Source organism: Lepidothrix coronata, unplaced genomic scaffold (assembly GCF_001604755.1).
Source record: "Lepidothrix coronata isolate B3197 unplaced genomic scaffold, Lepidothrix_coronata-1.0 Scaffold26, whole genome shotgun sequence".
NCBI classification, from domain to species: Eukaryota; Metazoa; Chordata; class Aves; order Passeriformes; family Pipridae; genus Lepidothrix; species Lepidothrix coronata.
This window is the reverse complement of record NW_016690206.1, coordinates 7,035,250-7,052,096: the sequence shown is the minus strand read 5'-3', so window position 1 is coordinate 7,052,096 and position 16,847 is coordinate 7,035,250. Positions and strand designations below refer to the sequence as shown.

Below are 16,847 nucleotides of genomic sequence, written 5' to 3'. Positions count from 1 at the left end.
CAATGCAGGAAGGTCAGTGCATTACCAGAAGCTGGGATGTGAATGATTCTTTGCCTCAACTCTGTAGCTTTTTGCATTGCAAATATACATTCATAATTGTATCCTCTAGAATGGTGTCATTTGGGGTGAGTTTGCCCATTGGCAGACTTGTGATCTCTTCGGTTGTGCCATACCTTTTTCTGTTGATTGTTGTTGTTAAGTCCCAACTGAATACCTGCACATATAAAGAAGCATCATCATGTATGTTCAACTCCTTATTCTACTCCTCCTTACAGATCTTTTAACCACTAGGGAATCCTCTGTGACCACAAATAACACAGACGAGCTTCCCATCTTTGGGTAAATAAGAGGAGTCAACACATCTGAATGACACTCATGGTGGGAAAACCCATTGTTTTTATCATGATGTCTCCCTATTGGAGATACTGAGTAAGGGGGCCTGTGATTAGAGTAGGTACAACCCTTCTTGTGTCCAGATGATTTACGTCCTGAGAACCCCAAGCAGCTGCTTTGTGAATGAAACTGGGACTCCAGTGTAGTCTCTGAATCCCAGGAAGGTGGTGTTTAAGGCTGTGGAGAGTGACCATGTTTCAGCTGCATCTATAATCTTCCTCCTGCATAAATGTGCCTTCAGAAGCACATGACTGTTTTTCAAGGGACTAACTTATTATGGAATATATATAGTCAAATGCTTATGGGGAAACCAAGTGACATGCTTGGTAGTAGGTGGTGTTCAAGGTGTGCTATCTGTGGAGCTTTCACCATCTAACCGCTGTCATGGCCAGGGAGGATGGCTAAGGAGCCAAGTGATGGCTGATTTGATGTCCAGCAGGAGTCCAAAACAGTGTGTACTCCAGCACCTGGTGCTGGCCAAAACACTGTAACTGAGTGTGGAGAGGTCATGAGTACCAAGAGTGCTGGAGCTGCCTGAGCTCCAGTTGCTGTCAATTAGGTTGATCCGTGGAATGGGGAACTTACACTTATAAACTGTTGCTTATATGTTTGTTCCACCTCTAGGTATCCTTGTGCAAAACCCTGATTAACCTTGCTTTGGAAGGCTTGTCTTATTACCATACTTATGATAGATTATTCCTGGGTCTAAGTATTGCAATGAGTTTTGTGGGCTGGACAACTTACGTGATTTTGGTGATTATCAAGACCCATACCAATTTGACCAAGACTGTTCCAACTAATAATAAGGTAGGTTGAAAACATATAATTATTTTTTTCTATCAGTTTTCAGCATTATATCTGTGCTCAGTGACTCTGTGTGGGACAAACTGCACACCTTACACTTCTTTTGACTTCATGTGGAAAGTGGCAAGCTGTTGAGTTTCCCAGCTGCTGTAATCCTGTGTAGTGTTCCTGTTTGGTCCATTTATTAGGATCAGTACTCCTAAGCCATGCAAGTCTGAATATGCAATACTGTGCTTCCTCAGTTTCTTCCTTCCTACGGGTTTGCATTTTACTAGATGCTAACACAACTGTAAGCAAATGTAGTGGTTTAAAACTGGTAAAGGATGTCTTGAATCAGGAGCCAATTTTCAGCATTAATTTTAGTAAAGTCAGCATTCTGTTATAATAGTACTCTTTTGGAAGAATGGTCTTCCAGTTTGATTTTTGTTCTTTACTGTAAAAAAAATTTGCATGTAAATTATGGTTATTCCTGTCCTCTTTGGCAATTTTAAATCAGTTTTCAGAAACTGTGCAATCCAATCATGACATTTTTAAAATATATAACCCATTTTAATAAGTGAGTTGTGGTTTCACTGAGCAGCCTGCTCTCTTGCTCTTTATGATTTGCAAGGGTGCAGCAGAAGACATCAAAGATGAAGGAAGGTCTTTTTGACGAGGTTATTATGGTTTGATTTTTCACAAAGTAGAAAATCATAAGAAATTAATTTACTTTCAGTCATTCATCAGGAAAAAAGATACTTCAAAAAGGTGAACAGGCAAAAAGCTGGCATTTCACTAGAGAAGGATTAAAACCCTCAATGGGGAAGGGAAATTCTCCCAAACTTCAAGAATTTGTTTCAGAATAAAAGGAATTTTTTCATTGGGTAAGGTAAATGAGAATGAGCACTCAGTATCTTTACTGCCTTCAACACATTACTCTGAGAAAATTCCTATCATGCTATCTTGAGGTTTCTACTACTGGCTGAAATGAGATAGCCTTGGCCTTTAATGAAAATGATCGAACAAAATTAAAATGGAAAATATTAATAAGTGCTGTACGGCATGATTTAGGTTTCCTTTCATCAAATAACTGAGAGGAAATAATCCAAGATGCATGTTATGTTAGATATGAACAAAATGATTACAATAAATAGACCTGAGGATCAGGCATATTAATAACTACATTAAGGAAAGTTTTGCATTTTTAGTTTTACATAGATTTTCATTTGGTATATTGATTTTATTTGTGGAAGGCATATTCTATGCTAGTAACACTGGCAGGAAAAAAAATAGGCTTCTTAGTTCTTTGTCTATAGAATTTCTCTTTCCTCAGTTTTCTGGCGAAACCTTTTTTTAGTGTTCCTAAATACTTAACCACAGTGTAAGGCTAATGCTTCATATATGGAAGTTATTTGGTTTATAGCTCATATTGGAGCTACTTAAAGAATTTTGCTCAGAAACCAATCTACTATTGACAAAGAGCCTCCTGCAAAGCACAACCTTATAAAATCAAGGAGCCTCTGAATAATAAAACTGTATATCCTGTATATATCATCTTTAAAAGTTTTTTGTTTCTTATGCTGCATATGAAAGAAACTTTTTTTCTTTTGTTGTAGTAGTGCTGTTTTGCTTAGCAAGAAGCATAACCTTTTGATCTATTTTAAACATTCACAGAAAATGCAAATCTGGTTTCCATTTTCAATGCATGACTGACTCTATTGTACTCTGTAATATTTATATCGCTATATGGACTAAAATGTTGATTGTATGTGTTTACTCATTCAGTGATAAATTATATTGTGTGCCTATCATGTATGCATATTCATTCTGTCTATATGTCAGCAAATGTAAAATTTAAAACTCATAAAGCAAAATTGCACTGTCAGCTTTCCATAAGACATATCTTTTCTTAATTTAATGGCATATCTTAGGAGAAATTCTATTTTAAAAATCATTTAGAACTTGCATTTACTGTCAGTTTAGATCAAGGCAGTTGTATGTCACAAGGAGGGTGTGTTAGAAAAGATGTTAATCCGTCTATGTGAACTGGTAATTGATTTTTCTTTTCAGCATATTTAGCTTGGTTGTGTGTCTGTCTACATAACTCTTCAAAGAAACTAGCATTTCTGTAGAAGAAAAGAGTGTCTTTGTCATTACCTACACGGTACACTGAGACTGCTCGGTCACTAAATCAGTCTTTGCTATATCAAGTTGCATTACGTACAGACCAAATTGTTTATTTAAAACTGGTACATAATCTTCCCTTACCACTAATTCTTCTGATATCTGAATGTCCCTGAATAAGGAAGAGCAGTTCAATGACCAGATAAAAGGCAGATGCAGTGTGACTTTTTAATGCTCGTCTTTGCACAAACAAGAGATTGCTGCTATCTGATGATCGAGAACTGACCTACCAATCTTAGATAACCCATTTTAAAAATTTCCTTTCTCTTTTTGGATGTTCCTCCTTACAGTACTCTCAATCTGAGAATGTATTTCTTTGAGTACATAACGTTCTGATCCCACATCTAATTTATTTTTTTTTAAGAAAAGCCCAAAGCAGGAGTTTCAAGTTAGGATTAAGTATATTAACAGTTATAGCTATGCTACCTTTCAGTGCTATGCAGTGCTAGTCCACTGTTGTATTTTGAAATTGTGGGTTCTTTGAGTAAGGCAGTTTCTCCTGTGGAAGGTTGGTCACAAGCCTCCTTCAGTAGCTGTTCCTAGATCCTGAATAGTTGTGGGTTTTTCCGGTAGGAGTTAATGCTTTGTATTTTAATTTAATTAGTTCTCTTACAAATGTCTCAAGTAGGAGAAGGAAACATCCTGATGGAATTTTCATTAAATGCTTTGACCGTAATGCTATGAACTTGAACTCCAAAGGCTGAACTCCAAGTCTGTTTTTAGAATCTAAACTTGAGAGTTCTTTTTTCCAAGACCCTTAGCATCTCTGACTGCAGATGGATTTCAAGTCTCCATGGAACATAAATAACATTGCATATATTGGGCTTCCAGTTTGTACAGATTTGCTTTTCCTGTGCAGATTTTACTGGAGGACCTTATGAAGAGATGTATTTAGAATTACATCTTCAAATCCTGCTGTTGGTTGGGGTTTTTTAATTTGGCTGACAACTTTGTTCAGAGTTGTGTACATAGCCACATGACAGCTTGCGTGGCCGTGTTAAAATAGCATTTGTTTTACTGTGTAACTGAAAAATGGCAAATCGTGTGTAGTTTAAAATATATTATTGCTGTTTCAAGAATGTTTGTCCAACCATTTGTTTTTCAGAAATCTACCATTCTCTTCTATGGTTTTGCCTTTGCTGGAATGATAATAGCTTTTTTCCTGTTGATTCAAACATGTCCTTGGACATACTATGTATACTGTCTCTTGCCAGTACCAGTATGGTATGCAGTTGTGAGAGAGTAAGTAAAGAATACAATTTATGACTACTGTTTTACAAGACCAGGTCTGGGCTCCCTTATTGTTGAGAGTTAAATTTTTCCCATAACTTTGGGAAAAAAGTTAGATACAATTCTATTAAACTTCATGAAATGTTTCCTAAGCCATTCCAAAGGACTCTGGTTTATATTTCAGTTGACATCGAGTAGTTTCCAAACTGACTGAATACAGCTGCCAATTCTAGAAGATGCCTTTTCTATTGTAAAAAATAAATTAAAGTATTTCCAAGACAAAATTTTTTTAGTACTCTTGTAACTCTAGTAAAAGAGTGCTAAAATCTTGGGCAAATACCTGTAGCAGCTGAGTTGTTTTGTAAAATGGGACTGGTTGTTCCTTTTCTTCAGTAATTTTGAAATAGTCTGATCCTGCAAAGTGTCAAGTGTGCTGAACTCCAGCTGCTCTTGGAGAACCTGTACCAGTCATGTTGAGGAATGTGCTCCCATATTGAAACAAATTTGTCTTCTTTGGGTCTCCTTTTACTCCAAACCCAAAAATACTTGTTACCTTCTGTTTCCTATTACTTTCCTGATCTACTGGCAATTTGTAGATACCACTTCAGTATTATTCAGAAAAAATGAGACCAACTGCAGTTAGATAATGAGCTGTCTCATAAAACACTGGAAAAGCTAACAGGGAATTTTTTTTCTCTCTCTAAACCTTCTGAATGTTTCATCAGTTATGACAGACATTAAGCAAAACATAACCAAAAATATTCATAAACTCAGAGTCAATTTGGATGGAGAATAATCTGAAGCTTGTCCAAATACTGGGAAAGATGTGCCAGAAATGGGAGGAAAAGAGCAGGAGGGTTTTATTTTTGATTTTATATCAAATAAAGCTGGACAGAAGGATCCTCTGGCCATCACCCACTCCGTTTCTAAACAGCAGGCATGACCAACAATATCTGTAACTTCTTTTGTGCTCTGACCCCTTCCTTGCCCTTCAAACGTAAAATTTATGTTATTTCTGTTTTTTAAAAAATAAATATTATCTTGTTCCATCATTTTTAACAGAATTCCTGTTATTCAAGACCTGGCCATGAATGTCTTGTCACTTCGTATCGGTCAGTCTATAGGATTCCTCTTGGTTTGTATACTGGGAATTGAAATACTAGTAAGTATTTTATCCATATGTATCAACAGGGTATCTCATTTCTAGCATTCTAACTCTTTGAGAAAAGAATGTGTCTGATTTTCAGTCTTCTGTTGGATTTTTTTTTTTTTTTAATTAGGTCTTCAGCTTTTTCTACCGCTCTGCACTTACTGTTGGTCTTCTTGTTTTTGCTGGCTGGCCAGTGATCACACAGCTCTGGGTTCAAGCAAAGGTACTGTATTGCTTTGCTTAAGCAGAGCATTTTAAACTGTGAACAGCTGAATTACATCTTAGGGTGTTGGAACTGGTCTCTTTGGAATGCTGCTTTAGGTTCCTGTTCAATTTATGCTCTTATTCTGACCCTGTCATGAGCAGCATGTAGCAAAGCAAGGAAATTTAATATGATCTGGAGAGGTCTGTAATACAACATAGATAATCACACTGCTTAAGAATTTTGGGGTAGGTATGAATTAGCTATCAGTTTTCTGTTGTTAATAACAAAAAAATGCTTGACTTAATCATATGAAGTGCACATCGTTTATCAAACTGTCACAATAACAATAATGTTGACATGTGCAATTGGTCACCATTTAAGTAATATGATCATTTATTAAAAAAAGAAAAAAAAAATTGAGGATAACTGAAAAATGCTTGGTAATTCATCATTGTCTGCAGTCAGCTGGCACACATTGTTCCTCACAGCCAGCTTTCTGTACTGTTTTTCCCATGGAAAAAGCTCCATTTTCATAGATATGGATGTGAAGTGGCACAATCTTTAATTTAAGATATTTAAGATATTTAATTTGATTTAATTTGTTCCATTAGTTTATTCAAACATCTCTTTTTTCATGCGATACCTAAAACCTAGGGTTCTGGGGTGAAAAAAAAAAGGAGTCAAGTTGCTAAGTCTTGTTCTGCAGAAACTGTCGAAGTGGAGGCTTGTATTTGTTTACTTACAGTTTTGTTATAGTTGCGTAATCAAGTAATTTGTCTTAAAGCTGGGTACGCACAGAAAATGTTTTGCAGCACTGAAATTTCCTTTCAGGAATGCCAGTTTGACTTGAGCTTGGAAACTTTAAATGATCTAGCTCTTAATGTTTTTATTTAACTAAAATACCTGGGATAATGGTTTGAGTTTTTTTCCTCCTGGCGAAGGGCTTAGAGAACTGCTTAGATGATTATAGTAGTTAAATCAAATGGCACACAGATTCAAAGACTGGAAAATGTTACCATATTCTCAGAGTATTCTCTCTCAATGCTGATTAGTTAACTGCTGCAATCTTCTGAGGACATTAGTTTTATGTCTTCTGTTAGGTCAGATTTCTGGCCCCTGCAATGTGTGTGAAGGCCACACTTTGAGAAAGTGCTTACAAGTGTAAACTTAACTTAATTATCATTGTCTTTGATGGGATTTTGACAGCTGTGTAAATGAGATTCTTTTCTGTATTAAATTGAAGTGCTGTAATATCAGTGATCCCTTTTTTAGTTAATTTTACTCTTGAGAGATGCAGGGGTTTTTGCTCGTTGGAGATGCAAGTAGCCATTAGTAGTTCACTGAATATTTCTTTATTATTAGACCATTGTCTGTTCACATGATCTCAAAAAAATCCCATTTGTTTTTCTTTTTCTTAGACAAGAGCATTGATCTGGACTCTTCTGTGTGTGCTCCTTGCAATATTTCCATTAATGCCTGTTGTAGGAAGAGAACCAAACATTCCTCTGGTGTAAGAATCTCATTTTGTTCTTTAAACTTTTTATTTCCCTCTTTGATATTCAAAATTGAGGCTGTCTTTTGATATGTGTGAGGAACTGTATTATTGAAAGCTGTCTGAGACAGGCGTTGAAATTCAGAATTTAAATAACATGATTATAGAGACCTCTGTTACTCACTAATGTGAATGAGAGTAGACTTAATTCTTTTGCCACATCCATTTGGTCTTTGTGTTAATCTGTAATTTCTTGTCAAGGGAAACATTTCTCACAATACAAAAATTTGCACATTTTACATGAAAATAAAGGTCCTCATTAAAGGAGGAGCTTCACTGGGGTACAAACCTGGTAAATAGCGCTGACATGTGAATAAGAACATTTAGTAAAAAGCAATTTATTTTTGATACCATCTTTCTGAATTTGTCCATCTAATTTTGAATAATCTATCTTTGAATAACACTCTGTACGTAATGAGATATTCAGGGAAATAGAACAAACAGGATAGGCAGAGCTCTCTTCTTCCTCAGTGTCTCCTTTGTCTCTTCTTTTTCCACTTCTACTTCTCCGTTTTGAGTTTTCCTTTATGGTGTTGCTTGTCTGATTTTTAACAGTTGTTGATTTACATTTTCTTCTAGTGCATCTTTGTCATCTCTCCTTCTCCTCTTGTGAGCTACTCTTTGATCATACATAGTCTCTCTCATATCTGGATGCAATCCAGGTGGTTGGCCTGAAGGGTTAGTCTTGTGGTGTCATTGTATTTACTGTCGATAGAGACTTGAATTGAACGGACTGCAATGGCTCCTGCTGTCTGCAGAAGATACTGTGCCACACCAGAGCCAGGGTGCCTGATCCTCAGTGAAATATGGGATTTGAGCAGTAATATATGATTGCAGGTAGAATGAGCCCAGATATTTTCAAGATTATTGACATTCTGCCTAATTTTTTTTGCTGTGTTTTAAATCCATCCGTTGAAAACCCTTCTTAGTCTCGATCCTTGGGCACATTACAAATATTCAAGACAGATTTGCTTTGGCTGTATTACAGCCTCTCAGCTGTATATACACATATATGTGTTTCTGCTGGTCCAAGCTGAGGTTTTTCTGTTCTTTAGAACATTTGTGCACAGCTTAGAAATCAGAATAGAATTAAATTACCTTCGGATCTTCCTCCCTGACATTTCTCTATATTCACCTTGCCCAGGCTTTCTATTTTTTCTTCTAATGAAACATTGCACCTCTGAAACACTTTGTGCTTGTCTGAATCTTTTCAAGGGAGTTTTGAAGCTGAAAAAGCTTGAAGCAACAATTAAAAATATATGTGTATGTGACACTTCTAGATGTTGAAGATAAGTTGATGCTGGGAGAGAAGATACAGGAGGGAGAAATCAGAGTGCCAGTGAGAAACAGGTGCATCTGTTCTTGAGCATATGTCAGGTTAGAGCTTCTCAGTACATCAATAAAACTTGTATGGTAGGAACAGGGAGCTCCTGACTCAGCTCAGTCATAAAAAAGAAGTATATAGGAGGTGGAAGCAGGGTCAGATGATCCAGTAGGAACCTAGAGACACTGTCTGAGTATGCAGGATAGTTTAGGAAAGCCAAAGCTCTCCTGGGGTTGAATCTGGTGTGGGATGTAAAGTGCTACAAGACAGCGTACAGCAGCAAAAAAAAGACTTTTGATTATATTTGCTGGAATTTTATTGTTCTTTTGTTTGCTTTTGCAGAATAGCAGCTGGTTTACTGACCCTCTTGATCTCTTGCTTCTCATTGGCAAATAAGTACAGAAATAATGAAGATCTGAAAGTATATTTTTATCAGGTCAGTTGCTACTTTTCAGTAATTCTCAAATTTTTACATGGAAATTTTTACTTACTTTCTAAGAACGTGTTCCTATCAAGGCCACAATTTTCAAGAAGAAAGTTATTGTTTCTAAGAGTTTCCCCCTTGACTATTTCAAGAGAACCATGTGCACGTGTGTAAGTACCATCATGCTGTGTTCCCAAAAGCCCACCCTGTGTGTATTTATATTGATTGATATATAGATGTGTGTACATATTTTGATGCTTTGCTTGGAGAGTTTGAGAGTTTGTCCTGTCTTTGGTCTGTGTATATAAGTTCTAGTGACCTTTGCAGTAGTTGCATGTGCACACTAAGGACAGGCTTGCTGGTTCAGGGGGCTGAACCAGTTCCAGTTTTTTGCTGTAGAATAACAGTGTGAGACTGATACTAAGCTGGCTTTCCATTGGTTAAGTCTTTCAGATGAAAGATAAGATTTTTATTTCTTTATAGCTTCATTAAATAAGTAGGTTTTTTTCAGAGTAGCTGCTAATTAAGTTCTAGAGAGCTTTAACATTCTAATAATAGCTTACATGCCTGCTGTCCTCTTTTTTTTTTTTTTTCCTTTTCTACTCATTACAAGATAATGGTTTTATTTCAGGACCAGCTTTATTAGTTATGACTTTGTGTGTCCTGGAGTTTCTTATTGAGCTAAGCTATGCATTCATTATATCAGTGATTTAGGTATAGAGCTCAAATTGGTTGAAAGGAGGAGGGGAAACAGTAATGAATAGTTAAAATGCCTTTACCTGACCATGAAGGCATGTAAAATGTGGTAGTGTTTTCTCTGAACTTTCACAGCTTACATGTAGAAAAGATATGTCAGTTCTTTTCCTAAGCATTTAGAACATATATTTCCAGTATAGAATCGGGAATGGATTTCTCACCAGAGTGCCTGAAAACAGCTTGCACTGGATGAAGGAGTGAGGGAGCAGCTGGTTGGGCAGCTAGCTAACTCAACTCAGCACAGAACTGCTGCAACATCTCATGTGGTGTAACTTCATGGAGGAGCTCAGAAGTTAAGATGATGAAGAAATAGATCTGTAGTAAAAAAGTAATGCCAGAGTACTCTTGGGCAAACTTAGAGAATCAGGAAATTCACTCACAGAGGCCTGAGGTACTTAAGTAGATGAAAATATTCCACCTTCTTGTTCAGAAAGTAATGTCTTAATTTGTCTCCCAACATTTAAGAAGATCATAAAGTTCCTCAAATTGCCCCTTAATTGGAATATACTTTACAACAGTGACATCTAATTACTAGTCTCTATTAGACTTTTGTTTCAGCACCTTACTTGGGAATGGAAAACATGGGATCCACCATTCACACTTTGGGTAAGGAAAGGATTGAGAGGTGAGAAAAGGACATTACGGAGGCATTAGACATGTTTCTAAATAAATACCTTGTTTTGAGGTTAGGTTGCATTTAGTTGCTTTGAAACGTACAGGAATACGAAAGGAAAATGCTTGTTGGAATTTAAGTATTTCTAGGCAACAGAATTCCTTCATTCTCCTTGTATGTTTTCCTTTGAGTTGGACTTCTCAGTGGGAACAGGAAGGGGTAATTTTTAAAATGCTTGTTTAGAGCATTTGGAAATCCCGAGTTTTGATTTAAAACTCCCAGACAGTTTTAAGAGTGAGATGAGTCCCCTAGTCAAAGGAAACATACCTATTCTGCAGTGACAGACAGTAATCAGGGCACTGACATGCATATCCATAAGTGCACTCAATCAGGTTCTTGCTTTGCATCTGTCAAGGGGTTTTGTAAAAGTAGGTTTTGCAGCTCCCCCACAGGTGGTGTTTGGAGGCAGTCATTGAAGGTTATGCTTTCCTCTCATAATATTGTTCCTTCCTAGAGAGGAAACTAAGATTGTTTCTTTGATGTTTCTTCATTTTGGGGAATGAGAAGATAGATGAATTCGCTGTAGGTCTTTCTTCTCTGTGTTCCACTTTTTTCCAAGTATTGACTGAAGTAGAAGATGCAGTGTCCCTTACTCCTATGGTTTTTCTTGGGGATTTCCTTAACTGCTCTGCTAACACCTTTTATGGGTTCAGCTCTGACTAAAAGCCTTTGAATTACACAGTGGAAAAGGAATGGCTGGAGAGTCTAGCTGGTTTTGTGTATTTTTTTCCATTTAGCAAAATGGAAGTTCTATTGATCTGGCCAAACTTTTTTGCTGCTTTGATCAGGATCCCATGACTTCTTTTTGGCTTTGTTTTTTTTTGTTTGTTTGGTTGGTTTTTTGTTTGTTTGTTTGTTTGTTTTGTTGTTGTTGTTGTTTTTTAATGATTTTTCTCTTTGTTTTGGTGTCTGTGTGCAAGAACCCTCTTTTAAATCTTTCATTTTACCTCACCTCAATTTTTTGCATCTACTGATTTGGGATGAGATGCATTTTCTTACAAGAAATAAGATAATATTTCATAAAGGCTCAAGTGGTTCTTATTTGCCTGAGTTGTTCTTCACAAATTATTTTGGAATTACATCTGAGTAAAGACACTTCCCTTTTCAGTTCTCTTCCTATTTCAATCACACAAAGAAAGGGATTCAACATTGCCTAGGCTTTTTGTCAGGCTTATGATGAACTTTTTCTCTTCTGAGGAAAATTCTGTTCTTTTTTTGTCCAAGTGAGCTTCCTTTTTCATCTGGGAATTAGCCTGTAGTGAAAATATCATGCCTTGTAAGGAACAAAGCTTGTTCCATTACAGTAATTGCTCTGCTTTTGGTCAAAAAGAAACCTGAGCTGGCAGATACCATCAGAGTAGGTGAAAAACCTGCCAGTTTGTGGGTAGTCCTTCATAGAAAAGATAATTCCCTCTGATGTGGTCCTGAACTGTGTTATTTTTGTGTTGGTTTCTCCATGGATGGGACAGAGTGTACACCTTAACAAACACCTGTATGAAGCTAAGAGGCCACTTACAAGCTGCTCATTTATTCACTGTTTTTTGTGCATACACACTGTAGATTTTCAACATGGGTATTAGCCTTAAAGTAACAAAAAAGTCTTAGACAACAAAACAGCATGATCAAAAAGATTTTTCATTAAAACTATCTAAATGTGTAAATAGAGACATTTTTAAAGTAAAAATACAAGCTTGAGTAACTTCATAGGGTTACATTTACATTTCTGTTACAAAAACTTCAGTTATGTTTAGACCTAATTTTGAAGTTTTGATACATGTCACTGCTGGAGGTAGAAGGTACTAGTTACACCCTCACCATTTTTGAAAACTGCCAAGAGTTTGTCAGCTTTTCTTTTGAGATCATTAAAGAGGGAATAACATTTTTTTACTGAATTTTGTTTACTCTGGCAAGAAATTGTCTTTTTGGTTAATTATCCTTCTGTCTTCTAGTGAAGTGGGTGTCGGTCTCTTCTCCCAAGTAACAAGTGATAGGACAAGAGGAAACGGCCTCAAGTCGCACCATGGGAGATTTAGATTGAATATTAGGAAAAAATTGTTCACAGAAAGGGTTGTCGGGCATTGGAACAGGCTGCCTGGGGAAGTGGAGGAGTCTCCATCCCTGGAGGTACTTAAAAGACATGTAAATGTGGCACTTAGGGACATAGGTTAGTGGTGGACTTGGCAATGCTGTTCGTTGGGCTCACTGATTTAAACCTAAGCAAACGTAAACAATTCTTTGATTCTATGATCTCTGAGAGGTCACTAAGGCTTCAGGAATGATGAAAACAGGAGTCATTCATAATCCATCAGTAGGCTGCTGCAGTGCTACTGTACAACTTAATTTTTTTGTTGGAGAGAGCACCAGTTTCTCTCTGCCAGCAGTTTCATGGGTGATGTCCAGTTTTTGCTGCACTACTGAAAACACTGCGGTTTCCATTGCTTGATAATGTTGGGCCAAGTTATTCCTAGGAGGCTTGAACTTCATGTGTGTCCAAGGTGATCAGTTTATTAGTTTTCTCCTCTAAATTAGAATTATAGAATCATTTTGTTTGGAAAAAACCTGTAAGATTGAGTCCAACCATTAACCTAATGCTGCCAAGATCACCGCTAAACCATGTCCCTAAGTATAACATATACACATCTTTTGAATAGGAGGAGAAGTAAACAGAAGGAATCCATGTCATATTGTTGGAACCAGGGGAAGGAAGGGTCTTTTCAACCCACCTTGTACCCAGCTAATGATGCTGGTTCTTCTACCATTATGCCTGTGGGTTGTTTCCATGATATATGCTTAGGAAAACTCCCAGACAGAGCTGCTGGCGGTATCGGGACTGCAGGTGTCATCCTTGGTTTCCCCATTCTAGCTGTGACCTATGGATGAGTGTGTCTCAGAGACCTGCTCTTAAGCTGTTCAAAAATAATCTCTGAGCTTCAGAGAAGGTTGTGAAGGATGAAGGAAGACAGTTTCTTAGCTGTTTGTTAGCTGTTTCCATCTCCATGTTGCTTCTACTCTGTTCGACAGAGATGTTGGTGAAAACCAAGAGCAGTTTGAACATTATTTAAACTGTTTACACAGGATTCTTAAAAGCAGATGCAGAGCCCTTCCGTGGACACTGGTATAGATCTTGCAGCAGTACACTGTGTTTACTAATGTGCCCAGGTCATCACAAGTCTTCCAAGGCACAAGATATGTTATGGGACATGACACAAAGTGAGTGCAAAGTGACTGCACCAGTGTCTAGGGGGATAGCAGAGGGATTACCAGAGCTCGTGACACTAAAAGAACTTGAAAAGATGTATCAAAGGCCTGAATACAGCAAAAATATCCAAAATTAACATCAGAGGTCTAAAGAGTCCAATTCCCTGTGCTTTTGGATGCCTACTGTTTTGACCTTGGTTATTGATGTCACAGAGAAATACAAGGTACGTGTTCTTGTGGCCTCAAATTAAATAAAAGCAGCAGATATTGAGCACCTGTGAGACTGGCCAAAAATGAATGCTGACTGCTAAGTGTATCCTCTGGGCTGATACCTAGGTATCACTTCGTCTAGCAGAAAAATAGCAACTATTCATACGGCAAAAAGTGATGGATGTGAACACTGGGTAGTTGCTGCACACTGAAAAAGCCACAACAGCAATTACATCTTGTAATGCAGTTTTAAAGCACATGTTTGTGAAGTACTGTGCATGCTTGATTTGCCTTTTAGTGGAACTGCAGAGTTGTGAATAAATAGCAGTAATTGAAAACTTGGCTCAAGCATTTTCTTGCATAATTGTCACCTTTCAAAAGTAACTGACTCATGAGGTAATTTTCCTAAGGTTTTTTGCATGTACTTGGTGACTGAATGGTGTCTCTTGAATTAGTCAAGGAAAAAACCCTCTTCAGCTTCCCTGCTTCTCCAAGGCACAGGGCTCTGCTTGGCTCAAACAATTTAATTGGAGGGGGGAAAAAAGCTTCTTTCCATCCCTTAATCCAATCTCTTCTGCTGCTACTTCTCTTCTTACTGGAGCAGTTTTGCCCATGCAAAGCTCTTGCCTTAAGTACCCTTCCCCTTTGCCCTGTACCTGATACTGCAGCAGAGCCAGAGGTTGTGCTTGTTCTTGGTGGTGGTTGTTTGAGGACAAGTGCACCTTTAAAAGCTGGGGGCATATGTTTTCTGTGGTTTGCATGAGTGTTTAAGTAGTTACTCTTGAAAAAGAGCATGTCATGTCAAATCAGTGATCCAGGGTCCTTGTGTATGCTATTTTAAAGTAGCACGAATAAATAATAATAAGCATACTAATAAAAAACAAACTAGAAGGAAGTTTTAAAAAGCTCGTAATTGTAAATTATAAAGAGTTAGAAATTCTTAACACTACATATCAGACTTCCTGTTCTTAAGGTGATCCAGAAGAGGTGTTTATGCAACTCTAAAGCATATTTATGTGTTTAGTATGGGATGGAAGAGATCCATACATTAATGTGTTTAATTTCTTCTTTCTAGATGTTGAGTATTGCTCTTTCAACATACGTTGTGAGCAGTACCCATGACAGTCTTAAGAAAAAACTGGGATTGCCTGTATTGAATCAAATTATTAGCTGGATGATTCTAGGTAAGAAAATCTTCCCTCTCAAACTTCTGTCTGACAGTTTGCAGAGTCTAGGGTTGGATGGGGGATGCTGTTGCTTTTTCATTACCATTTTACTTTCCTTTATTTGACTCTCAATAGTTCCTCTGTGTGTTTGCTTTCCTAAGTGAGTTTTTTTGAGGAATGTGTTAGTCTTCTAAAATTTTACTCCTTTGTATGTTTGTGATAAATTGCAAATACCTTTGATTTACAAGTAGCTTTATCTTTTGAGTATACAGAATATCTTGAAGACCCCTTTTAGAAATGGAATGGTATAAATTCCCTTTTTGTTTCACTTGGATCATAAGCATATTTTCATTTGGAGATAAGGGTGATCTGAGATGTTCTGCAAGCAATCCAGTTAAGCATAGGGAAATGAGGAAAGACTGTTGCTGCATTTCAAGGCAAACTTGAAGTTGCAGCTGATGGGAGAGACTCTTGGGGTGTGGAAGTGGTTTTGAGAGCTGCCTTGAAAAATACCTGTGAAATAATGATGCTAGTGTATGATTGATATGTTAGAGCCTAGTTATTAAAGAAAAAAGCAACTCACAAGTCCATGGATTTTTCACCTCTCCATTATTAAACAGAGCAAATGTAATTGTCACTGGGGTTGTGGAATACAGTAAAGCAATATCTTTCATATTTCAGCTATAAAATAATTTCTGTAGGGCTCCAGTAGAAAATGCTAAGCATAGTTTATCCCTGAGTGATCTGAAATATGGGATTTGTTTTAGAGCTAAACAGTATCCCATGCACAGTTTGATAGCAGCTCTTTGCTAGAAGTCAAGATCAGGAATTTAAACATAACTTAATTAAAGAATTACGACCCACGTTGTCTAGTTGCTGGGTGTCTTGTATGTTCCTGTACTGGTGACATTGTTTTAACTTAAGCAGATCTTGTCAGTTTTAGCAATCCTGCTTCTGTTTGAGCAAACGGATTCAAGATTAATTCCAGTGATTGTGATCAGTGTGTGTATAGGCAATGCTGCCTTAGTTGTGTGGTTTTCTTTGGAGCATTTTCCTTTCCATTATGCCTTCCTAACCCTTTGAAGCCTGCTAAGCTAAATGGGGATCTCTGTGTGGATGAATTTCTTGCAGTTGTAAAGTCAATGAAGTCAATGAAGTCCTGCTTGGCTTACTGGAGCAGGAATTGAGCATAAAGATTATATTTCTCTCCTGTGTAAGGATGAAAGAGAAACATTTTTCATCTAAGAGATGATTCAGTCAGAGAGGTTTGGAGTTATGAGAAAAAAGTATATTAGAAATTCTCTTTGCTGTGGGTGATGATAAAAATAAAACTTAACAGTGAAGTAAACTGTAGGTACCAAAGAGTCTACTTGCTGCCGCAGTAGTATTGAATATTTTAGCAAAGTCTTTCATACTGGAAGTAATCTTTCTAACTGAATATGATATACAAGGTAGGAGCTTTGTGTACTTGCTGAAATTGCTTTCCATAATTAAACACAGAAGTAAGCAGGTAAAACACTAATGTCCTCAACATTCTTCTTGGAGAGAAGTGCCTTGACATTGCCATAACCACAACTAGCACCTGCCTTGTTCCTGGTG

At 37.2% G+C, this 16,847-nt stretch overlaps 1 protein-coding gene across 6 annotated transcripts in view; it reads left to right on the top strand.

The window, feature by feature from the left end:
• The window catches only part of PIGN (phosphatidylinositol glycan anchor biosynthesis class N), a 101,567-nt gene that overhangs the window by 60,264 nt on the left and 24,456 nt on the right, over positions 1-16,847 (top strand). For all 6 annotated transcript variants that reach the window (XR_001873926.1, XR_001873927.1, XR_001873928.1 and 3 more), the window contains exons 14-20: positions 1,018-1,200; positions 4,466-4,602; positions 5,653-5,752; positions 5,871-5,963; positions 7,364-7,455; positions 9,164-9,257; positions 15,158-15,266. Coding sequence is in view for 3 of the 6 variants with exons in the window: in XM_017809418.1 (XP_017664907.1) it covers positions 1,018-1,200; positions 4,466-4,602; positions 5,653-5,752; positions 5,871-5,963; positions 7,364-7,455; positions 9,164-9,257; positions 15,158-15,266 (808 nt within the window). In the remaining 3 variants the exon portion in view is untranslated. The remainder of the gene's footprint in view (positions 1-1,017; positions 1,201-4,465; positions 4,603-5,652; positions 5,753-5,870; positions 5,964-7,363; positions 7,456-9,163; positions 9,258-15,157; positions 15,267-16,847) is intronic.